Source organism: Strongylocentrotus purpuratus, unplaced genomic scaffold (assembly GCF_000002235.5).
Source record: "Strongylocentrotus purpuratus isolate Spur 01 unplaced genomic scaffold, Spur_5.0 spur5_contig_858, whole genome shotgun sequence".
NCBI classification, from domain to species: Eukaryota; Metazoa; Echinodermata; class Echinoidea; order Camarodonta; family Strongylocentrotidae; genus Strongylocentrotus; species Strongylocentrotus purpuratus.
In genome coordinates this window covers 1,251,700-1,277,562 of record NW_022145566.1, presented here as the reverse complement: position 1 = coordinate 1,277,562, position 25,863 = coordinate 1,251,700, and the positions used below count along the sequence as shown (strand labels likewise).

General features: G+C 37.0%; 2 protein-coding genes across 3 annotated transcripts in view; both read left to right on the top strand.

The window, feature by feature from the left end:
• The first annotated feature begins 212 nt into the window (after positions 1 to 212).
• LOC752022 lies at positions 213 to 20,110 on the top strand. Of its 2 annotated transcripts, XM_030997402.1 has the most exons (16): positions 213 to 405; positions 4,384 to 4,904; positions 5,177 to 5,251; positions 6,134 to 6,403; positions 6,804 to 7,497; positions 8,049 to 8,213; positions 8,498 to 8,662; positions 11,038 to 11,133; positions 12,356 to 12,448; positions 12,909 to 13,004; positions 14,060 to 14,155; positions 14,625 to 14,720; positions 15,464 to 15,559; positions 16,111 to 16,213; positions 16,959 to 17,081; positions 17,542 to 20,110. In XM_030997402.1, the coding sequence occupies exons 1-16, from the start codon at positions 228 to 230 to the stop codon at positions 17,606 to 17,608; spliced, it is 2,934 nt and encodes a 977-aa protein (XP_030853262.1). In that variant the 5' UTR covers positions 213 to 227; the 3' UTR covers positions 17,609 to 20,110. The 2 variants fall into 2 exon arrangements, with proteins under 2 accessions (XP_030853262.1, XP_030853265.1); XM_030997405.1 differs by lacking the exon at positions 12,356 to 12,448.
• Positions 20,111 to 24,926: 4,816 nt separating this feature from the next.
• LOC105441067 (macrophage mannose receptor 1) overlaps positions 24,927 to 25,863 on the top strand; it is a 30,921-nt gene continuing 29,984 nt past the window's right edge. Inside the window, exons 1-2 of the mRNA XM_030998138.1 lie at positions 24,927 to 25,045; positions 25,616 to 25,749. Of these exons, the coding sequence (XP_030853998.1) occupies positions 25,671 to 25,749 (79 nt within the window). The 5' untranslated portion in view covers positions 24,927 to 25,045; positions 25,616 to 25,670. The remainder of the gene's footprint in view (positions 25,046 to 25,615; positions 25,750 to 25,863) is intronic.

Below are 25,863 nucleotides of genomic sequence, written 5' to 3'. Positions count from 1 at the left end.
GAATGCGGTCCTATTGGTATATAGTTTCCGTCAAATATACATGTATAACTGTGTGATCCGTAAATGTCTTTTGTGATGATGTATCATTTGATTTTATATTAGAGACATTGCCATGTTGTTTCATATGAACATCACTGCTATTTCCTTCTCATGGATTCTATGTTTGTTATTGTTTGTTTGTTTTTAATTTGTTTTCTTTTGCTTTAGACGTTTCCTTCTGATTTATTATGTTCTCTTGTCATTTCTCCCATCTAGGTTGGCGACCATGGGCGTCGTGGTCATCGTGTACCAAGGAATGTGGAGCTGGACACCAGACTCGACGTCGAGTGTGCGTTCGTGATGTTCCCAATGCATGCGAGGGAGATGCCAAACAGAAACGACAATGCAACAACTTCGACTGTTCAGGTGAGTTCAAACAATGCCCTTACTCTTCGATGTCTGCACAAAGATATACTAAAGGGAAAGGGAATTGTAAATGTCAAAATAATTTCCGAGGTTTGTAAACCCTAGTTTTGAAGGAAATGTCGCGTCGAAGCCCTACCCGTCTAACCTATTTTTTTGTCTCCCATGGTGATCTGCGTAGCTAAAGTGATACCTGTAATGGTATCCTATGGAACGGATGTGATCGATTTACCATTCCGAGATCATGGTTTCATGTAAGAGAAATAGAGCTAGGTGGCTATGTTTTCTTACACCAAACAAAAAGGAATCAATATATACTCTTTATCTTTTTAGTTTCGAGTATTGATTACGAAAACGTGGAATGATATTCTTGTCGGCTCTGATGCAATCCAAAAGATATGAGAAACAATGCTTTAGAATAAAATTCGATTGGGGGGTTCGACAGTTTATGTAATAATTTGTTAATGTAGCAGCAATTATCCATTCATGTTAGACTGCTGCATCATTTGACGTCTCAATTCCTATGATCTTCCTCTCCTCCTTAATTACATAATAACATTTTGGGGGTGTTGCCCTTTCTTCTCCATTAAAATATTGGTCATGCTGTCATCACCACCACCAACATGGTTATGATCTTAGCAAGACATATAGCACAACTTTAATTACCATTTTAATGAGACCGGTGTCATTGCATTATCCCTGTCATCACCGTCAAATTCAACGTCAACTCTATCGCGATCTCACTCGTCACCCCGATCGTCACTCTGCTACCGCTGGATATCTGGATACCACCGGCCATCACCAACCACCTCCTCACCGTCATCACAAGGCATCCCCCCCCCCCCCCTCTCAGTAAGAAGATAGCATTGTCGCTTAGGCGGTGGTATCACTCCCCTCGGAAGCGATGAATTCCATGCATGTATTCTCCAAACATCACGCCTGACTGTACTAGAAAGTGATAGGGGGTGAATGGCGTGGCGTAATGCATGAATAGGAGCATGACCGGAACATGACCTATTTCTGATCGCAAAGACTTTCAAGAAATCAACCTGAGAACATTTTGATTGCCTTGAGCTTCGCCTATTGAAATGTGTGAACATGACAATGAAATGGTATATAATCCGAAAATGATGTATAGGGTATTGAAATTGCCCTTATCATCAACCCAACCACCACCACCACCACCTCTACCACCACCACCACCACCACCTACACTACCACTAACACCACCTCTACCACCACCACCATCATCACCATCACCACCACCACCACCACCACCTCTACCACCACCACCACCACCACCACTACCACCGCCACTACCACCCCATCACCACCTACACTACCACTAATACCACCGCTACCACCACCACCAACATCATCCCCATCACCACCACCACCACCTCTACCACCACCACCACCATCACCAACACCACCAGCACCACCACTACCACCTCCACTACCACCACCATCACTACTACCACCATCACCACAACCACCTTTACTAATTCCACCACAACCATCAACTTGTACTTTTTGCCACCAGTGATACTCTCATTTATTTGAGAAGAATCAATCTGAAATCATTATGCCCTTGAGATAGAAGTTCCAAAGTTCTTCTGTACGACGTCGTAACCCCAAGTTGAACCTTCCCTCTTCCAGACACCACACGTGAACAGATGAAATAAACGTTACTCATGGGTATCTCTTCGAATAAACATTTTCACCTCGAATGATGTCAATTTGATGATTCTCACTGACTGATAGTCCTCTCGTCGGGTGGAACTGAATGTGTCAAGTTTTGGGCTAAAGTCTGAACCCCCGCGACCTTGTTTTGAGGAAGGAGAGGTACTAATGATCTCTCAAAGTACGAAACACTGTTGGAACGAGAGTTCAATGAGATGTCGGAGAGATTGGGGTTACCCCAAGCTGAAAACATCAACAAGTGATTCACCCATCAAACTGTTTATTTTGACAATCTTCATGAACCACAAATTATATGAAATAATAGTCATGTTTATATTTTTTCTTGGCACTTAACAACTTAACAACGCCGTATCAGTGTTAGTTGGTTCATGCTGACCTTATTAGTCAAACTTAATATGATCACAAATTTTGTATATTTATGATAAATACATCAAAGAAGCTTTTTGAAGAAAAGGTGAAATAAAAATGTTAAATATGTAATTTTTTTCACTGTCCGTCTGTTCCTTTCTTCTCTCTTGTCCATTAATATATATATTTTGTTCTCTCTCTTTTTCTTTCATTTTCCAATATCTCGGTCTCTTTCTCTCACTCTTCCTATCTTTATCTCTCCTTCCACTTCTCTATCACTCTTTATTTCTCTGTATCCCCCTTTCTCCCTCTCTCTCTCTCTTCTCTTATTTCTTCCCTTCTCCCTCTCTCTCTTTCTTTCTCTCTCTCTCTCTCTCTGTCCCTCTCTCCCTGCTCTCCTTCCCTTTCTCCTTCTTCATGTCGGCCCTACATTATCTAACTCTTGTCTACTTTCCCTCGCTTAAAAAAAACATGAAAACAGTCAAGTCAACCCACACCTCTCCACTTACCTCGTGATAAAATAACAACATAGCATTTGTTGTTGAAAAATAGATCTTTCCCACACCCCAATACAGTAGGTCAATTAACCAGTCTGCGAACTTTAGATCCCATTTACATCAATTGATACACCTCTATCGCGTGATGAACAAACCAGGTGGAAATAAGTGGTTGAGAAAACTGTTTCAATTTGTTTTGTTGGTGTCAATTTCTGTTACCTTGTTAAATTCATAAACATCTCATAAGAGCCCAATAACAACAAAACCATTTAACTCGAACATGTCGAAAGTACAGTCAAAGTCGGTTTGGAGAGGATGGAAGTACGGGTATTATGACCAATTTCGACTGGAGCTCACTTCCTCTTTCTTTTTACGCGGGAAATTTAGTTGACTCGAGCTTGAACTTTATATTTGCCAGACATAATTATGATATTCAAAACAAAACAAATATTTTACGATTAATTTTGTCCGAATTATTGAAAGATTGTGCAACGGTATAAAATAAGATATCCGTAAATGAAATATCATTAAATAAAAAATAAATTGTAAACAATATATGACATGACGTTTCATTCAAAGTATATGATTATGACGTTTGCGTCGTGTATGAGAACAATAATTTGTCCGATCAATATTGATTGAATAGTACTCAGACATGATGCTTATTTATAAAATTCCCTGGGAAAATATTTCTTTGACCAAAACTCTTTGTAGGGAGGAGAGGTGCGCCGAATGGGGAGCTGGTTATAAAAATACTTCTCATAATGCTTTGTAAAGCCATGGACCCTTCCGCAATAAACTGCAACATTAAAATTGTAGGCCTATAGATACTTATCCACAATTTGGAAGTTGCTCAAAAAGTTGAACAGCTGATAAAAAAAGGTTTAACAGAATGGCGTTTTGTTTTTGTTCTATGTTAAAATCACAGTTTCTGATATAGATAGGCCTATCTTTCCTGCTACGGTTGCTGATAGATTGAATTATTTCTGTTTGTCACTCATTCGATGAATTGCTTTATATAAATGATTATGTTCCTGTATCAAACTAAAATTAAATTAGACAGAGTTCTTTGTCGACGATAGTTCGAAACATCATTTAACCTCATATGTTTATATTAACTTAACAAAAACCCAAAATCACTTAACACACCCAAAAATGGACATCATAAACTTTTGCAAGATCCGGATGACTTTAAGAATTATCTCGTTAAGAATAATGACTTTGTTGGACTGAAGCCTACTTTCAAACTTAAATTCTATTGTTAAAGGGAGGGAATAATACTTGGTGTTCTCTTAACCTTTTAGCTGCTTCTGTCGACTTATGGAACACGTCATCCACAATATTAGACTTTTTAAAGTATCGAATTTGCATTGTTCTCACAAACTTTTCGCTATCTTCTTTCCATTTTTTTCTTTTCTTTCCCGCTTCTCAGATGTGAAAGACATGAAGAAGATCCTTCATCTTGATGACTTTCCTCCCGGGGTTCGACGGGCTCCAAGCCGGTGGACAGCTTACAGAATCACGCATCAAGCCAGAACGCTTCGTGTTCCGACCAGCGAGATCTACGGCAAGAGTTTCCCGCACCAGTTCGCCGTCCTCCTCACCGTCAAACCCAAGGTTACGCTACGCAAAAACCGCGGAGATCCGTACGCCTTGCTTTTCACCGACGCTGGTGGCAACATTCAATTTGGCATCAAACTCGCAAAGACCCCTTCCGTCGTGTATAGTCAACTGGACGGGACGCTCAAGGAACTCAATTTCACCGATTATGTTTTGGATAGAAGTTGGCATTACATGGCTTTTAGTGTTAACAAGCATACAGTAACGTTGATTGCAGACTGTAAGCAAGTGTTCACACTCAATATTGAGAGGAGCGATCGAGCAACGATTGATGCTACGGGTACGGCATCAATCGGTGGTGGATATCGAGCAGTCAATAGTGCTTATTTTGAGGTAAATATCACATTTCCTCGATGTCATTGGTGATCTATACTGCAATATACAACCAGAAATAAGCAGTGGAATATTAATGACAATTCAAAACATAATGAAATTTAATGGCGTCAAAGAAAAGTTAGTAAAAACGAAAATCGTGGATAATAAAATATTACTTAATTTCATGATTATGCTATTACAGAAGAGTCCTTATCTTTATCTGATATTATCTTGAACTTGAATTGACAAGTCGATATGTTGCAATTTAAATATTTGAATTTAATTTTCAGGGTGATATCGATCAACTGGTTTTGACGAATGACTCGTCAACCGCAGAGTTTCAGTGCCTGCCGCAAGAAAGACGTGTAAGTATGATCGCATGCTCTATCGTTCTCTCTGCCCTGCTCCATGACCCCCAGACCCCCTCCCCCCTCCCCCCCCCCCCCGCTCCCTCTCTTCCCCTCTCTTTCTCTCTCTTTCTCTCTCTTTCTCTCTCTCTCTCTATATCTCTCTCTCTTTCTCTATCTAAATATATCGCTCCCTAATTCTTGTGTTATTTAATACCATGTGAGTCTCCTTTTCTTTCTTTGCCGCTAAGTTGCTCATTAAATGCACAATCAAATGGTCTACTTTTATGCACACTTATGAGCTTTTAGAAACTATCTAGTCAGTCAACGAGACCCTCAATTTGCAAGACCATCTATAACACCTTCTAAAACCTGGAAAGATATGATAAGAACAGATGCTAGTCACCAGATGAAAACTGTAGTGTTATTATAGTCGTATGAGCTTACTTCATCTCGTCAGGAAACGTACTCTTAAATTTAGAAACACATTTTTCTCCAAGGCATGATCATGGGGAATCCACATTTATTTATCCCTAATGAATATTACTTAACCATGAATTGTTAAAGGGAGTGTAGCCTGACGAGACTACGCGTCTTTCCTGTAGCCTGTCAGGGGCCAATCAGCTATACGACTACGGACGACGCGACCGCAGCAATCACGTGCGTGCATCATACGCAAAACCGGAGCGTGAGGAGAAGTTCGGTCTGTTTCGCGAACGCTGACCATGTAGAGATCAAGTCGCTGACTACTATTAATCAAGTCCATTCGTTTACGTGCAGTTGTCCAAAAGATGACGTAGATGGCGTTAACCAGTATTTTCCAAGCTATATTCCCTTTAAGTCATCAAAATTGTGCAGCAGGTGGAGTTTAACCTGGATTCTCTATTCACTCCCTCCCAGTTTCCCGACCTGCTAGACATTGCATCGACCGCGCCGCCCTCGAGCTCAGTGAACGGCATGGATACATCCTTCGACATCGATCTCGTGTACGACAACCTCTTCGACCCATTCCTCTTCATGGACACGGAAACGACTACGTCAATGCCCATGGACACCGTGTTTCCTTCGTTTTCGGAACCCGACATCACTGGGGATGGACTGCACGAAGCGAGTGGGTCTTCGACTATGACTCCGACTATGCCTTCGACCACTCGAAGGATAACTAAAAAGGTAAAGTAACTTCTGTTTATTTAATAGAATCCTTATATCTGCAGAGAAACACAATTTTTATTGCAATTCATTGTCGAACATGATTTAGAAATACAATTTTATTAAGTTTTCAAGATCAATAATTTATTTGGACAGGTGTGATACACTAATAAAACATTAGAGCCAATAATAAACACACAGTACAAAATATGACTCAATGAAGGGAAAAAAACCTCCAGCTTTAACAAAAATGATGATCAAGTTTGACCAATGAAGAGAGAGAGAGAGAGAGGGAGGGAGAGAGAGAGAAGATGTAGAAAGATATTTCTTAGAAGAAAACAATGAGAGCTAAGAAATTATGAAGGAAGAAGCAGATGAAGCAAACTGGAATATGCTGTGTTCTTTTTCTTTTCTGCTTCAGATTATGACTCAAAGACCAAGAACATCAACTCCTGCGTTGACGAAATTGACGGTGAAGTTGGACAATGGAGCATTTGGAGCCAACCAGTCAAACAGTGATGTAATCAAAGACATCATGGATCCTGAGGAATCGGTAGAGTTTGGAGTGGAGAGCGAATCGCCCATTGACAACAATCATGCGACAGCCGAACCTGTATATGATGACAGCAGTCGGAGTTCAGCTGAACGTTCGGATGACTCAAGGTACTGGACGGTAACACCCACGACGCCGACATCGCGGCGAGGACCAAGCGCGTACTCGCAGGTCAAGGTCTTACCTACGACGATCACGGAATCAACAACACACAAGATGACGACAACGACAAACAAACCAACCACTGTTCCTTCAACTACCAAAGCTACAACAACGATGACAACCACTCCCGCGACGACAACAACACCAGCTTCCACCACAACCACCTCAGTGCCGACAACAAGAACTATACCAACAACCACCCCATTGTCGACGACATCGACTGTCTTTATGAAGTCGACGTCGGAGATGAATGATATCCTTGGTGATGCGGACGTTGATAATAACAGTGAAAGACCACTGAATGACGGTCTGATCCCTGCTCCCCCTGGTGATGCCCTTTCACCTGTTGCCCCTGCTATTGCTCAACGTCCATCTATCTACCATGGTAGACCAATTGATGGTATGTATATGTATATATGGTATGTAACTTTGAATCAATATCTTATAACCAAGTACATAACATCGAATGTGTTTCTCGGTTTTAAGAATAAGGTCCCCTACCAAGGAAAATGGATGAATAAACTAATAATTACATTTTTAAAATATCACAAAAATGTATTAGGTAATGTAAAGACAATAAATTTATTTTGGTAATAATGTAATGTAGGCGTAAATTTGGAAGTTTATCTTTTCTCTGTAAATTTATATTTTACCTGTACCACCGTATAATAACCCTTTTTTTTTATAAGATATACGCTAACAATGTGATATCTCGACGCTGTTGAACAATTTTTTTTACAGAATTAATACATGATATTTTCGCTTCCTATGGAAGTGCCTTGTCCAGATGCATTGGCATAGAGCCAAATGAAAGCCGTTCATACATCTTATTTTTGAAAATTATATTTTTAATACCGTGTTGACCGGGTATTTCCCTTTCCGTAATCGAGTTCGAAATATTTTTTATGATCCCATGAAACATAGGCCTATTTTTTTTTTGTACATGACTAGAAAATGCGAACTGGTCCACATGGAGCACATGTAGTCGGACCTGTGGTTCGGGGACCCGGTACCGGTACACAGTATGCAGCCCAGATTCGAAGCTGCCCGACTGCAGAACCGGACGCGGTATTGCAGCGCAACATAAATCATGTCAACTCAACAATGATTGCAAAGGTTTGTAACGATTTAAATCGTAGATGGTTCTCCTAGAGAAGGAGGATCGAACAGGCATCGGCTACTATAAGCTGTAGTGAAACATTTAAAAAGAGACAAACGAATAAGAAGCAGTGAAAGAAAAGTTAGACAAAGAGACATTTGAGAGAAAATATCAAGCTAAAGTATTTTATTTTGATACATCACGCCAATTTAACCGCAATATAATGTATTTGCCATTTTTAGAAATTTAGGATACTGAATTTAGAATTCATTCCCTCTCTCTCTCGAATTGACTATAACAGGTGTACTTAGGTGGAGCGATTGGGGTGCCTGCACCCAGACTTGTGGTTCAGGATTCGAGACTCGAGTGGCCATCTGCAGAGACATCGATTCGCATGAGAACTGTACCAAGGTCGGCCAGTTGATGATCGAGCGAAGGGGGTGTGAGGGACTCTCTGAATGTCCAAGTAAGTCATCTACATTTTGTTTATCATCAATATCTCTTTATTCATTGTCATCGTCATCATCGCCTTTATCTTTATCTTCATCAATATCATCGTCACAGACATGATCATTCACTACCATCAGCAAAGTCATCATGTATAGTAAATATGGACCCCTTTAAAACCAGCGATATCATGTTGTTGTTATTGTTGAGCAGGGCTATCCATCCGTATGTATTTATTATGAATGTATTTTCGCTTTGTATATTTCATGTTGGTGTTTTATACGGAAAATAACTACTACTATTACTACTACTACTACTACTACTACTACTACTACTACTACTACTGCTGCTGCTGCTGCTGCTGCTACTACTGCTACTACTACTACTACTACACTCTTAATGTCAGCGAGTAAATTGTGCCGAGTAAAACAAGTTGAGTAACAAAAAAAATGAGCAATTCAGTACTCAAGCTGGAGTAAGACCTTGATTTTAGTGGTACTCGTCACCCGAGTAATTTGTTACCTTCGATAAAGAGTAAATCAATGACTCAACATTGAGTACGAATTTCGTTTGTATCAATTTTGAGTAAACTACGGTTGGGTATTACGCTGCGGCAGGTGATAAATAAATCAACATTGATCTCTTACCCGAATTTACCTCGGGTGCGAGTGAAAGTTGGATCGATGGAAAGTGCAACTAGCTGTCAATATGCATGTGACACCTGTTCTACACATTTTTACATAATAGCAGCTGTATGTTCGTTTGTCTACCTAAGGAACTGGATATTTTGTACTCTTTCATTGTCCGTCATGTGCATGTCTCGTGCATGCATGTGCGCGTGCAGAAAGATGCGAAAGAACTGAGATACACTCTTAGAAAAAAGGGTGCAAAAAAGGGTGCAAAATAAGAGTTTGCACCCTTTACATAAAAATGAACCCTATTGAAGGAAAAGGGGTTAAAAAAAAGGGTGCAATATAAGATTTTGCACCCTTCCCACAAAAATGAACCCTATCGACCAAAAGAGGGTGCAAAATAAAAGTTTGCATATTTCATGCATATTCATGATTACTTTCCACGTGTTCACATAAAAATACATTTATCATGATTTGTTAAGCAAATTATGACAATGCACATCAATTTTTTGATTTTGTATTTTCCTTTGGCAATCATTAACCAATATATTATTTTGTCTGATCATGTTACAATTACATTCACGTTTTAGCAATAGATATATTGATTATATGATTACTAACCAAGAAACATCATGCATGTTTAATATGTATTTGTGTACGAGCAAATTTTACCAGTATTCCTCGATGATGGGTGCAGGATTGCACCTTTTAAAGGGTGCAGGATTGAACCCCTAAAGGTGCTGCTATTGCATCGGTTTGCACCCCTAATGGAGTAAAAACATGTACTTAACTAAGTACATGTTTTTACTCAATATTGATTGAGTAACTAAGCGTTACCCAGAAAACATACTCAATATTTGAGCAAAAAAATCGCTCAAACAATTTGAGTCAAAACATGTACTCGTTAATTGAGTAAAATTTGGCTCAACTCATGAGCAGTTTCTTACTCGACATGAGTTGATTACGTTTCTACCCAGTACTGAGTAAAAAAGGAAACCGCTAAACAAAGAGTAAATATTGAGTAAAGGTTGACTCATTCAAACTGAGTAGAGATTTAGTCTTTTATTGAGTAATATTTTTACTCAACAGATGGGTAGATTTGTTACTCAACACATGCTGAGTAAAGTTTACTCAAAAGTCGGGTGGTTTCCTTTTGACCACCCAAAAGAGTAACATTTTGACTCAAATTGAGCAGTTTTTTTTTAGAGTGTACTACTACTACTACTACCACCACTACTACTACTACTACTACTACTAATACTAATACTTCTAATACTAATACTACTACTACCACTACTACTAATACTAATACTTCTAATACTAATACTACTACTACCACTACTACTACTACTACTACTACTATCATCAGCTTATCCTCAATTGTAATTTCTCATCAGTATCTCCATTTTTCCTTTCAATCTCGTTATGGTGACGACTTACTCTCGTTATTTATTTTAGACATTTTACCTCCAACAAAATGTGTTTACATGATCACTAACGTAGATACCGTTGAAAAATTCGAGCGAAGAAACGGACAAACCAATGTTTAGAATTGTTTATTCTGAGTAGTATAATGTAAGGTGTGGTTTTGGGACCAGTTCAAAAGGGTTTTCTTATAGTGCTGTCGTTCATGTATAGTAAATATGTGATAATTTGATAGTTTAAGTAAGGTATTGTTCGATAATTACACATTAATTAATAAAAACATCCTTCTCTTTTATTTATCATTGATTAGCTCTGATTTATTTTTCTTTAATTCTAGATTACTGTATTGGTGGATGTCTGAATGGAGGAACGTGTATGCCAGGAGGTGTGTGTCAATGTCCTGCTGGATATGAGGGGCGAGTGTGTGAGACAGGTGAGATATAATCTTCCTTTTCTTTCTCGTCTTTTATTTTTCTATCTCATTGTTTTCAATGTCCATAATTCATGCTTATAATATCTTGCTATATGATGATAATAATATCAATAGTAATGAACATTTATATAGCGCCGGTATCCGCCAGGTATACTGGCGCTCTACAAACAACTACAAATTATTTTCATCTCTATCACCACTCTTTCTTAAGGCCCGGTCACACAGGGAGGACGCATGGGGAACGCACGGCCAGCGCATGGGAAATTTTCAATTTTGGCCAGTGCGTTGTCGTGCGCCCAACTTTTGTCGAAGCTACAGCGAGCTGACACCATTAATGCATAGCGTGTTGCCAGCGCGCTGGACGAATGGTCCACGCATGCACCGCGTTCTACGACGCATGGCCAGCGCATTGGAAATCGGAAAAGGCCGTGTGCCTAACTTTTGTCATGATTTTGGAAAAGCTAGCGAGCTGACAAAAAATGCACAGCGTGTAGCTAGCGCGCTGTGCGTATACAGGGCGTGTGCTCCGCGTATGTCTGGCGCTGGTCTAGCGCGCTCCACGCATGTCTGGCGTGCCTTTGGCATGTACATTCATGCGTCTTGCACACTTTTGAGCATGCTAAAAAAAACCCGACGCACACAGCGCGCTCGACGAAGAGTAACGAATGATGACGCACGCCTAGCGAACGACAACGCACTGGCCCAAATTGTAAATTTCCAATGCGCTGGCCGTGCGTTCCCCATGCGTCCTCCCTGTGTGACCGGGCCTTAAAACACTTCTCTATCTAGTTTACTCGTTCTCACCCCCTCACCCCACCCCTATCTCTCTCCCTCTCTCTCTCTCTCTCTCTCCCTCTCCCTCTCTATCTCTCTCTCTTTCATTATGATGATACTTTCATTTAAAGTATTTGTATTTCTTTCTTATATCTTCCACTTGTTCATGTCGAAGTATACTCTTTCCTCTGACATCAAGGAGAAAGAACTGATTACAGTAATATATTTCATGGGGCACATTTAGAAAGGACATATTGTATACTTAAAATATGTCATAATTTTCGGCTCAGCATCAATAGTTTGCTTGTAATGATTTGCAATCCATTTCCATATTTCTTCTTATAATTTGACATTTTTTCAGTTACTTCCACTTATTTTTTTGTTGTTCATTCATTCTCCATCCATTTTATTATAAGTTTGCTGCATGTTGTTTTATTTTTATCATCAGAGCTTTGTCAGCATTCATGTAAGAACGGTGGGAGATGTGTTGGGAAGAACAAATGTCTCTGCCCATATGGTCACTTACCCCCGTTTTGTGAGCGTAAGTTGAAAGTAAAAAAAGTGTGACTGTTTCCTGTTCGTTTCAGTATATATTATCAGGACAGGTTAAAACATGAATACCACACATTAACACATAAGATCCTTATTTCAGTGATGTTAATATGAAGAAATGTTTTGGTAAATAGTCATTGAAGAAAAAATTATTTCCGTATTTTTAACATCTTGAAAACAGTATGAAAAGAAGTGTTTCAAACCTGTCAATCGGCAGGCTTGATAAAACAATTTTTCAAATCTCACTATTAATACAAAGAAGAATGAAACTTTAGTGGCACTATATTCAGTTAATGCTATTATATTTAAATAATGCAAAATACTGCAATGGCGACATAGAAATACAATATAATTCCATTTCAATTTCTTGCCCTCGTTGTTTCGATGACTATTATATACTTTATCATGGTTATTTTATTCTATTTTGCTATGTTTTGTTTTCTTCACAGCTCTTTGCAACCCTCCATGTCAGAACAATGGACGATGCATCCACCCTGGAAGATGTGTCTGTCCTAAGGGATATACTGGTCCTTCATGCAGTAAACGTAAGCTAGTTATAGTTGACAACTGAATTATTCAAATTTTTATGTTTTTTTGTGTTTTTTGTAACTCAAGAATGAAGGATAGACTGGTCGAATTGGTGCCTTTGTTGACTACTTTTAAAGATGAAGTTGAGTTCTGGTCATGCGATTGCATTGTGAAAGAAACGGTGTGGAACCGACCAGAAAAGGTTGATCATCTAGCATATAAGAATTTGTGTGAATTGCAAGGTTCTGGAATCATCAAAATGATAAGAAATTCGGCCAAGTCTTGGTAAAGTTACAAACACTTGCACAGAAAGATGTATATGGGACTACACGAACACGTGGCGTAAAAAGCCGGCCCCCGATTTTTACGATGTTACATGCATATTTAGAATATGAAGGCATTTAAAGAGCCATGCTTTTCAGGGAACATGTCTTAACTGATGTTCTTCCATACTTGCATAATAAGAATGAGTAATGCTCACAAATTATTTTTCACCTCTTCCCAGAACTCAACCTTCTCTTTAAATGCAAGATTTATATATGTCACATTCTCAAGGAACATAAATCGGGTCAAATCCATTTTTCACACACTTAAAAAATACAAAAATTGGTAAGGGCAGGGAGGTGTCCTCCCACCTCCCTGTTCACGGTATCCCCAATCCTTCTACTTTGCTCCCTCATATACCATCGCATAAATCATTGCGATTTGGGGGACACTATATTGTCATGTTTAATGAGAAAATTAATTGATACCTATTTTATCACGTTAACGTTTTCAGGACTTTTTCCTTTTACAATCATTGAAATATTATTTGAATTGGCCGATGCATTTTAGGTTTGTCACAAGCGTACGGAGCATGCTTTATCTTGCAGCGATGTTAATATACAAACTATAAACCCAAATGATGAAGACTTAATCAAGGAGAATTCTTTTCTCCTCGATTAAGTCTTCATCAGGAGAAAAGAATTCTCCTTGATTTAACATTAAATACGTAGGGGCCATGAACAATTATTCTTAAAACATGTTATTATTATTATGTACCTTTCTTTTTCCTGTATTTTAATCTATACAGCGATTTGTCGGTCTGGTTGTTTGAATGGCGGAACGTGTGTGGCACCAGACCGATGTCACTGTCCCACCGGATATTCAGGACCAGACTGTAGTAAACGTACGTGTCTTGCCCTGTGGATTTCTAAATAAGAATTAGTCTAAGTTTGTGGGTCTAAGATCGATTATTTTTATTTATTAGTTCCATTCTTACGTCTCATTGGTCATAAACATCTAACATGGTTATAAATGTAAAGGGTAAATCAGAAGAACACCTCGATAAGCAATTGTATCTAATATGTAACAGAGGGCTTCTACTGATTGAAATAAACAATTCTTTCAAAATTATAAAAATATTTATCAAGAAAAGAGAAAGACAAAAAACAAGCAAATAGACAAGATCAGGAATGAGAAAATATTAAATATAACGATGAGCAAAGTTGACTAAGTTGATATAACAACAAAGGTAGTGAAAATATGAACAAAGAAAACAATTTGATGAATGGACTTTGAATATATTAAGGACATATGATATAATACGTTTCTCTGTATCATTTATGAATGAAATGTTCTTTGGTTCACTTTCACAGCTCAATGTAGTCCTCCGTGTGAGAATGGCGGTGCTTGTATACGAGCAGGATTCTGTCGATGTCCAGCAGGCTACAGGGGTATGGGATGTCAAATAGGTCAGTAGATATTATCATTATTGAATCCCTCAGTTCTCTTTAAAGTTATGTATTTCAGACTATCTGTACTAAATGTGTAGCAGTGGTATGATTTATCAAACATTATTATCATTATCATCATGTGCAAGGTCTGTTACAGACATCGACTGTCACGGCCCTCCATTTCTGTTTATTATCTACTTTTCTTAAAGAGCTTGTTTTTGGCTATCAACTGGTTCAGGTTTTCAAACATTATACCTGTCTATAACCTAAAATACTACACAATACAATATACAATACAATATCTGGTGTCATCAAATTGCCAACATGACAGAGATTAAAAAATAATAATTCTTGTCAAAGGTTTCATTATTCATCGCAATTTGTCTTTAGGATGATTTTTATATAGGCTACCTAAATTTAAAATTATGTACATAGCGAATATATTTGTTAATAAATGTCTACGTCATTATTTGGCTACTCACGACGTGTGTGTGTGTGTGTGTGTGTGTGTGTGTGTGTCTTATCCGGACAACTACCCCCTCGGACAACTACCACCCGGACAACTACCCCTAGACAACTACCCCCTAGGATAGTTGTCCGGGGGTAGTTGTCCTAGGGGGTAATTTTCCGGGTGTGGTTGTCCAGGGGGTAGGTGTCTTAGAACCGTGTGTGTATGTATGGAGGTTGTACTGGGTTTCTTATAGCGATGTATTAATATGTTTGTTTTATAACTTTATAATAATGTTTGTTTAATCTTCCAGCTTACTGCAGACACTCGTGTTTAAATGGCGGGAGATGTTCTGGTCCAGATACCTGTACCTGCCCGAGAGGATACACTGGTGCTTTGTGTCGACAAAGTAAGAATGACATCTTCACCCAAACCTTCTTTTAAAATTCGTCCCCTTTTTTGTCATTTTACACTTATATAAATATCATATTATTTATTAATATTATAATAGGCATTTCTATAGCGCCGTCTACCTAGAAATTCTATTCCGAGGCGCAAAAATGTATCTCTAATGTTATATCGAGAAATCCCAGTTGACTGACAAAATCTTAGTGAACCCTCAAAAGAAATTGTCACAAGTCTCGCGAGACCAAAATGTCAGTCTCGTAGTCCGTCGATCTAGTGAACCCTCTAATAATTTTTCAGAAGGCCATTGCGACTGGCGTGGTTGGTCTCATGGGCTATCGATCTCGATCTCGATCTCGTCGACCTTGTAGGCACGTTTATATATCAGATTCTATCTATATTGAATGTAATTTGTTTTTCCAGTTGCAAATGATGAAACATTGTCAAATACCTGAATAAACAAAGATGGAAAAATGATAACTTTATAAAAGTGTCTGTCTGAATGGAATAAATGAAATAATTTGAATTATATTTTTACTTTATTTCTTTTTCCAGGTAAATGCCCAGGAGGTTGTCCAGGCTATTCACAATGTATTGGCCAAAACTCATGTTCATCATTTGGACGTCACGTGGTGTCATCGTCGACGACGACGAGGAGGTAGGCAACGAGTGACGTCATTAAAGCTCTGTTATTTGAGTATTTGAATTTCCATCAAAATAATGCTGTAAAAGTGTTACGCTTTAAACTATACTTTGTTACTATTTATCTCATGGTTGAAATGCGGATTTTCATCCGTACATTATTATAAAAAGCATATCGAGCATGAGATGAAAGTAAGGACGATAACAGTAGGTCCAATAATGAATGAAACATGAATGCAATGTCATTTTGATAATGAAACTATTAGGCTACACGGCGGAATATTAAGACTATTTCTTTTATTCACTGATAGTGCAGCAGTCCACATTAACACACGCCATACATAGGCCATTTTCTGCCAAGTTATACTAACAAAAAGGAAGTTAAAACATTGAATATGGAATTAAAGGACAAATCCAAGCCTCGTTAGAGTCATAATAGTTCATTTCAAGTTCATTTGAATGAAAACAAAAATCAAAGAAACAGTACGATGAAAGTTTGAAATGAATCGGACCAATAATAAGAAATGTACAGCATAAATTTTTGAAATATAGGAACACTACATCCATGCAAAAATTAAGCTCAAATAGGCAATAGTGAGTACAACTTTGAAAATGTATAACTTACTTTTTCTTTTGTCAGTTTTCGCTCAAACTTCACCAGTCAACTTTTCTGAATTTTTCTCCATTCCTTTAGAGGTGTTTGTTATCAGGGTTGGATTTCCCTTTAATAGAAATGTGTTTATTCTTATTTCATATAACAGGAGACAATGGTGTCCCCTGCAGTCGTTTATAGAGACGTACACTTTCACATACATCAAGCCAGCTATACAGAAGTACAGAGTGCGGTGTGGACAATATGGTTTAAAAACATGCGAATCAACAAGGTAAAATCATAATGTTCATATAACCCTTTACATTAAAATGGGTTAAGGATATATAAAAGTAAATTTGTAGAAAATGATGATATGAAAAAAATAATATTAATACTTTTTGGCACCATGGAAAGCCTATAGAAGCGGTAAAAGTAATAATAAAGCAAGTCAGTGTCACCCCAAAGTATCGTTTGTAAGTAATATGTTTTCCCTATTGTCTTTATTAGTTTCTCCAATTCTGAATGATTGCACCACATCTGGTTAGCGTAAAGGATAGAACAAATATTTATTGTAGATCACAACTCAAATTCGGTTCAACATGTGTACAATTTTGCTTGCTAAAGTCCATTCAAGAAAAGTTAAAGTTTATTTATCAAATATATATATATATATCGTATGCATATCTACGATCAATGATATATGTTAAGGAAATTATCAATTTCTCTCTCTCTCTCCCTCTCTCTTCATACAGGATCATTTATCAAGTTGGTTACCGCCAAAGTCGAAGGACCGCTTATAAATGCGCCCCTTACGGTTGATCAAGATGGGAAGTTTTTTGTTCAAAAGTCCGTCTTCTGCGCTCATGCCGATCACAGTTCTTACTCAACGTGGAAACAATGATGTGCCTCTTCATAATGGAATTGATCATTTCTATTTTACAAACTGACTTTATCTGAAAATGGTGCTCGTTTTTATATTTATATTGCATTTTTGTGAATATGTGAATATTAGACCGTTGTGTGTACTGTGGAGAAAAGGGGGTATTCTATGCAAAACATAACTCGTTCGTGATAAAAGACTTGGGAATTAGTAACCAAAAATGCTATCATTAAATTACTATCATGTTTGTTCAGACACCTGTATTGATAAAACTGAAATAATACACATCTTCCATATCATGTTGCCATTATGCTGCATTCGACGATCGATATTAGCAAATGATGGCACTAAACATTGCTTCTTTCGTAAGTTTATATATCCTTAACCTAGTGAAAATCACATTTCTAGAGGCGTTTCGGGTGAGAAATGATTCGTCAAGTACCAGGTATAATGCCGAAGTCCTGGGCAGTCTTCCATATTTTAAGTTCTCTGCGAATGGTCGCAAATCCATGCAATCTTGAACAATCTCCAGCCTTAGATTCTTAAGAATAGAACTTATTTAAGTTATTTTGGTTGATGCATTTCGACTAGGAACTATGCAAATTATAACATCACCATCTCTACTTATGGGATCTTGATTATGTACCATCCGTGTTCGTGTGTATTTAAAAATCATTTTTATTAACTTTGTGCTGCTGCATTTAAAGAGGCCTTACATGATTTTCAAAATGCAATGCTAAGAATGAATGTGTATCAGTTTGTAAATCGATATTCATACATTATTAATGACATTTGTGATCGTGATCGGCATATGTTTAAATCTCGTTTATTTTCTCGTTTGCTCTGAAATAGCCAGTGTGGAATAAGAGTTACAGCGCTTCAAAATTGATCCAAGGTCGCTCATTCATTAATATCAAAATCAGTTATCTTCCCAATCCTCACAACGTTTGATTTTGTACTCTCTGAACATTTTTTTTTCATTTACAGATACTTACACATATGTAAACAATCAGTTTTCTTTCAGTGACAATGTTGTGACTTATTATCTGATAACCTAAGCAAGTTACGTTTTGCATTGCTCTGAACCACAAGACAAGCTTTGTTGTGACCGAAAAAATAAAATAGAGAGAATAATCGGAACATCAAGGTAGATCATCGGCCCACCAGACCGGGTGCCCATGAGACCGATACCGACCACCTTGAGATGTCGGCTCTTGTGTATTGGTCTAGGGAACCCTCAGATAACTTTTCAGGCCATATATGTGAGATGGTCCTGTGGGCTGTCAGTCTCGTGAGCTGTCAGTCTCGTGAGCTGCAGTCGAGACGAATTATGCAATGCTTTTGGAGACATTAATGATAAAATCAGGCTGACATCACACTAATTCAGTCAATGATTCACATTTAGGCTGAAGCTGAACATATTTGTTATATTCATGTTTATGATGAAGAGCAGGTGGCCCTTTATTATGCAGTTGTAATGTAAATATTTATACTTAACTTTATTTGATTAAAATCTAATTTTGTTTTTCAAACTTATTAATTTTTCATAATCATACATGTATGTATTTTAGCTGATTCGCCGTAGTTATTACCTATTTTCATCGAATATTACATCATAATACTAGTTAGAAGTCAGAAATTAGAAAGAAAATGCTTTGATTAGCTGAAATAAGAATAGTGTAGATTAAGCAGCGGATTATCAAAGTTTAACAAATGTTAAAGTTGTTGATTTTTGTCAACCGTTTAAATTTGTATGAACATTGTGCAAAAATGTTGATATATTTATACCTGTTTACTTCAAAAATACAATTATTAGTTGAATATAGTACACAATATGATATCAATTATATTAAAATTAATACCACCTGCATCCCTGGGAGTAAAGCATATTAAATGATACATTGTATATTTTTAGATTATAAACACGTCTTACTCCTAGCATTATTTACTTATGTGCCATTATTGTTTATGCATCTTAGAAATGAATATTTATTATGAAGTTTTATTCACACCTTCTTCTACTTTGTTATTTTACTCTTCTCAATATACAAACTATCCCGTTATCATAGGGGAAACATTATAAGATTAATATTTTCTTTCTGTGTTATAACATCAGTATTACTATGATTGCTGCTACATACTACTACTACTACTACTACTACTACCACTTCCACTAATTTATCAACTCTTAAATAGACGTTCAGTATTGGTACAAGGACGATTTACTAAAATCTATGCTGTAAGTCAAATTATTCAACTCTGTTTTTCCTAAATGTGGTGTTTGAAAATGAAACTCGTCCTCATCAGGCGATATAGATTTGTCATGACAACTTTTCACGTGTCATTTTGAATGTTGTAAATTTATTCTGTGTAATGATAGTTCTTTTTGTACACTTTCTTTTCATGATGAAATGAAATAAAACATATTTTGTGTGAATATATGCTGACTTATTTGGTTCATATAATTTATTTGTCGAATTTAAGTGTAAAACCTATAAACCTTACAACACTATACATAATATCGTTTACACTCTTTTTCTCTTTCCCCCCCCCCCTCCCCCCCCCCCCCCTCTCTCTCTCTCTCTCTCTCTCCCTCTCCATTTTTTTTACGAGACTGCCCTTCCGAATATGATTATTATTATTCTCATATTATCATCTCTTAAAAATAAAAATCTATAGTAATAAATGTGAAAAATATTTAGATAAGCGATGGCATACATTCATTTTCATACCTCACTGTGAGTCATCTTGCGGAACTACGGTCACTTTTAATAGTTGACTGCAATAGGCAGACTGTACGATATTAACCTGTTATTGTCAACAAGATCATAATTTCGGGTCACTGGGAGGAAAGATCGATGCTTAAGTAAATCAATTTACTGATTAAACACATCCCGCCCCTTACATGTATCGCTGTGTACCATGTAACGACAAAAAATATGATTATGATAGTGTACATTGCGACATTACATCATAGCCCTGTAGATAATATATGCAAAATACTTGTTTGAGAAAAAAAATCTTTCTAGGCACACGTCTTGTTATTAAAGCACTATTGATATCAATGCTTCTTTTCGATACAAATTATGTCCTTTAGAATAATAATAATTGTACAATGCAACTTAATTTTTGTTTCACAATGAAGTCAAACACATGTCTAGGATGAAAGTATATAATGTTACATTACACTTGATGACCTTGTAGCCCCTCATATCGAGTCTTCTCTCAATTCTAACACCACCACCACACACGCACCACCATACACGCACCACCACCACCACCCAACTGCTGCCACCACCATACAACCGCCACCACCACCACCAACCCCACTATCACCAACAGCACCACCACCATCACCTCCTCCACCACCACCAAAACCACCACAACCAGCAACACATACAGCAGCACCACTTTCACCACCACCACCACCACCAACAACAAAACCACCAACAACATCACCACCACAACCACCAACACCACCACCACCACAGCCACCAACACATACAGCACCACCACCTTCACCACCACCAACACCAAAACAACACCAACAACACCAACACCATCAAACACAACACCACCACCACCACTATACCACACCTAATATGGACATGAACCCATGTTAGTCGGGGTGTCGTCTTTGGCCCAAATGTCGATCATAAGTCCATCATATTTGGGAGTTGAATCTCGTTGGAAAATCAGATTGTTCGTCATCTAGATTTTTATTAAATCTTTAAATCACACATCCGATCATTCAAAATATCTTACTAATAAATTGAATGTTTCTGAAATGCACACGTTGCCACTTGTCAGATTAATCGTGCTTCGTCCCAACATTTTTTGCTCTAAAACTTTACATTTTGCTTCATTATTCCTGTCTTTAAAAAATCCGATCCTAGTATTTACTGTGTTTTAACATGGCTTAAAGAGAGGGCGGCTACACTTACTCAATACCAAACATCAAATCAAACAAACAATTCTGGTTTTGGCCATGATTAGCACTATTCAGATTGCATGGCGGTAGTTGCATTTCAGAAGCATGTACTTTAGCCCTTGTACCTACAAAAGATCATATCTATTTGCGGCAAGATTTTCGAGATTATCTTCTAATATTTATTACACAGGTTCGCACAACAGGTTGTTGAGTTTGGTCTGGCACTTTGCGGTCAAGTCAAACTGTTATAAAGTACCTAGAGTAAAAGGAGGATATTGTATACTGCTGTTAGTAACTTTTATGTATTTGAATCAATAATCCCCCTTTTCACAAATGGACCATGCATATTGAAGGTTACGTCTAAGTTTAGTTCTTTCGAGTTTCCTGGAGTTCTTTTGGATGAACAGAGAGAGGTGCTTACGCGTCTTCGGATTTGCAAAGCAGCATTGTCTACAATGGCTTTCGGCGCAGGCTTGAAAGTTCTTTTCAGCCTTGCTGCATTGGTGCTTTTCATGCAAGAAGGTAGGTTGTGGGATTTGTACTTTCTTTTCCTTCCCGATCCCTCCCCCTGTCCCTATTACTGTTGCATTTTGTTCACGCCCTAGGTTTCTTAAGTTTGTCTTCCCTAGCTTCTAAAACTCTAGTATCCAATTAGAGTCTTTAATAATTTAAACAGTTTACATTTCTAGCTTTTGTCTTTGTTTTCTGTCACTTGTTTCTTTCTTTATAGATAGATATGGATCAAAATTATAGGCATAACAATATTTCAAGTTTGTGGCAGACATACACAATAAATATCTCTTTGTTTTCTTTATGCTTATTTTAATTATATAATCTATGCATGATACCAACTCAGGTATATTGTATACATTTTATTTTGATATTCATACCATGTTGTTTTCCACGACAGAATTCTTATATTTATTGGTCTTGAAATTACCTTGAAGATTTCCATACTGAATGAAACACATTCGCTTTACCTCTGGAAAGTGATTAATCCACGTTACAACACAAAAGTTCAAGTTCAAGTTCAAGTTTGATTTCCACATCTGATTTTAAAAAACACAAGTACGATTTATATGCATATATACAATAACAAACGTTTAAATGAAACATCTTCAATTGAAATCATAATGTGGTGGGAAAAACAGAGGCCAATGACCTATCAAGGTTCTTCCCAAAAATAATAAAATTTACATAAAAAGTTTCTTTAATATACTAAAAACAAGATAGAAATCCAAAGATTTAAACAAAAAGTTATATACATAAAGCGACTTATCAAAATCTTGGTTTCAAGGGACTTCCGAGCTTATGGGAATTTTTATTAATATTTAAATTGTAAAATAACTCTATGGGCACATTTTGGTGTGCCAATGAATGCTGCAATAAAAAAAGTTCATGGCAGGATGGCATTGCCGTAGTCAAGATTCATTTAATTATCATTTTATGTTTATACTATACCATTTATTTAAAGCTTAAACACTTTTCATAGGCCCTTTACCCTTTTCCATTATTCAAGTACTGAGATTTACAATATAATTGGCAATAAAACTTTTATTTCAGGTTTACCAGTAGCACGATGGTACTAGGGTAATAATATGATTTTTTAATAGCATTGTCTTGCTCGATAATATTCATTGTAAACACGTTCGTGAAGACGAAGTGAAGTAGTTTTATAGATCCTCGTGATAAACCACTGTTTACTAAGACACAAATCAACCCTTAAGGTTAAAGTCGAAGTTTGGGAGATCTTCCTCATGCTTTCCTTTCAATAATATATTTCGGTATTGATCACATAAAGGATCAAATAAAGCAATTGAGCGAAATTTGAGCTAGCCCTAGTCCATGTTCAGTATTGCAATACTTTACGACATGTATGTCATATCTGAATAACATAAATATTCGTTAGAGACGAACAAAAATGCTATTTTTCTCACTCTGATATAATTGAACAGAAAGAATCACACGGGAATGCCTGTTAAAAAGAAATCTATAATAACAAAATATGTCTGTTCAATTCTAAAATGGTTAGCTTTAGTATACATCGAATGGAGAGGTCATTCAACTTTAATAATCGTAAGTTGTGGACCAATTGCCAAAGGGAGGTTCTCTATGTCAGCAATATTACATTTTTAAAATTTCGCTTAAACTTTTCTTTTCTCATATTTTTTCAAACCATCACTGACTTTTTCATCTGATTTGTTTGCTGCTTTCCATACAAACTTTGGACAGTTTGCTATACTATATTAACCTTGTAAAATGTAATTGATTTCTCTGACCTGATAATTTTGTGGACCCCATTAGCTAATTGTCAGCTTTTATGGGCTATCCTGTCAAAGTTGAAAAATTCCTTTCAATGTTAGCTATTTCCTAAGTTTTAAGTGATTTAAACCTGATGATTTAAATCAAATCAAATCTAATCATACAAAATCACAAATCAAATCAAATCAAATCAAATCTAACTAAACCAAATCGCAAATAAAATAAAATAAAACCAAATCACAAATCACAAATCAAATCAAATCAAATTTAATCAAATTTAATATAATCTAATCAAACCAATTCATTTTGTTATGAGACAGGTTCCTGCCTGTCATGCCCGAGTGGGTGGGTACAGCGACAGGGGACATACGACTGCTACCAGTTCAAAACAGACACCACTTCATGGGACCAGGCAAGGGCTAACTGCCACACCCAAGAGGCAGACCTTACTTCACTCGATAAAGCAGGAGAAAACGTAATATTTTTACTTGCACTTAATTAGAAATAACTCATTTTAAGTAGGAAGGACTTGTCTAGGGTTTATGTACTAAGAAGAATGGCATCTACATTAATAATGTAGTCTATTCTCATTAAATGAAAAATATATACAGCTGTCCTGTGACAGCGATTTGAGGTGAAAAGGAGAAACTTCTTTATTTTCAATTTAGTATATTTTGCAAAAAATTGCTATATTGAACATAGAATACACCGTGATATACATAGTGAAACGTGGTTTAATAGCAATGATAGGTACTCACTTAGCTTGTTCTAGCTATATCTCAAATAGGCTTTAATTTTAATCTATTATGACAGACAATTTTTTCTTCTTCATAGGGGCAGCTTATAATTTACCAAGAAACTGATCAGGAGTTTTGTAGACTCTTGGTTGTCGAAAAAATGCTATATATGCACGTCAAAAGGAGGTTGAAGGAGTCTGCCAAATCATTAACTACCCATTACGTGGTGAGACAGTTGCCCCATCCTTTGAAGTTTTATCATGATTTGACTTTTTTAAATGTTTGTATCACCATGGAAGGGGGATTACTTTTTCTTTACAGGAATGGGTAATCTCTCAACTGTCTGGATCATCGTTCATTGGCGATTATTGGATTGGATTAAGTGATCCCTTCGGTCATCTAGTTTATGTTTGGAGTGATGGATCAATATATGATCCAAACTTGGCGTAAGTGTTCACAATGAAGTTCACTTACATTTATTCCGCTCTATAGATTCAGTAAATATCATATAACTTCAGTTGTATACTACCATGTGTAAATGAGATTGAGAACAAAGGAGTTAAGAGCACTCATTTATTGCTGGTAATTTTTACGTGTACGTCATGATTTTTTGTTTAAGTGTACATCACCAATGTGACAAATGTATGGCACCCTTTACTTTTTAAAAGCCATTACAAAGTTAGAAGCATTTATTACTCAACAAGGAATGCATTTTCTTTTTATTTTAAATAAAAGAATAAAGCAGACGACATGTATGACATATTTTATACCCATTATTAATTTGTCCAAAATTGTTTGATTCTTGTTGAGCGAGAAGCTATGCAGATAGAGAAGCAACACCTAATTCATTGACTGTCTGATTCTGCTGAACTCGTTGACAATTTTCTTTTTCCAAACGGGTTGACATGCTTATGGAAAGAGTTATACAAGCGTTAAATTTCAGGTTTCTGAAGCCTTCTTTTACATTTTCATAGACCATTTCTTTACTAAATGTTGTCTTGTGTGTCTGGTTTCAGGAACTGGGATAGCGGTCGTCCCAGTCACAGTAAGGGTACCAAGGCTTGTGTAGCCATGGGCTATAGTCCGGGATGGGCCTGGCTCGACGAAGATTGTGGTTCCGCCAAGGCATATGTATGCCATAAGACACTCAGTAAGTCCATTCCAGACACGAAACTTACAAACCAAGCAAAGCTCCAATAGATTCATTTACATTTTTTAATATTATTATGTAGATTATCACTGAAATCCGGTCTTTTAATTGCAT

Bases quoted from the DNA above. Each gene is read 5' to 3' on its own strand.
- LOC752022 (XM_030997402.1), top strand. From the start codon at position 228: ATGTTCTCTTGTCATTTCTCCCATCTAGGTTGGCGACCATGGGCGTCG. The intron at 406-4,383 runs GTGAGTTCAAAC...CCCGCTTCTCAG, and splicing joins CAACAACTTCGACTGTTCAG to ATGTGAAAGACATGAAGAAG. The intron at 14,156-14,624 runs GTACGTGTCTTG...TCACTTTCACAG, and splicing joins AGGACCAGACTGTAGTAAAC to CTCAATGTAGTCCTCCGTGT.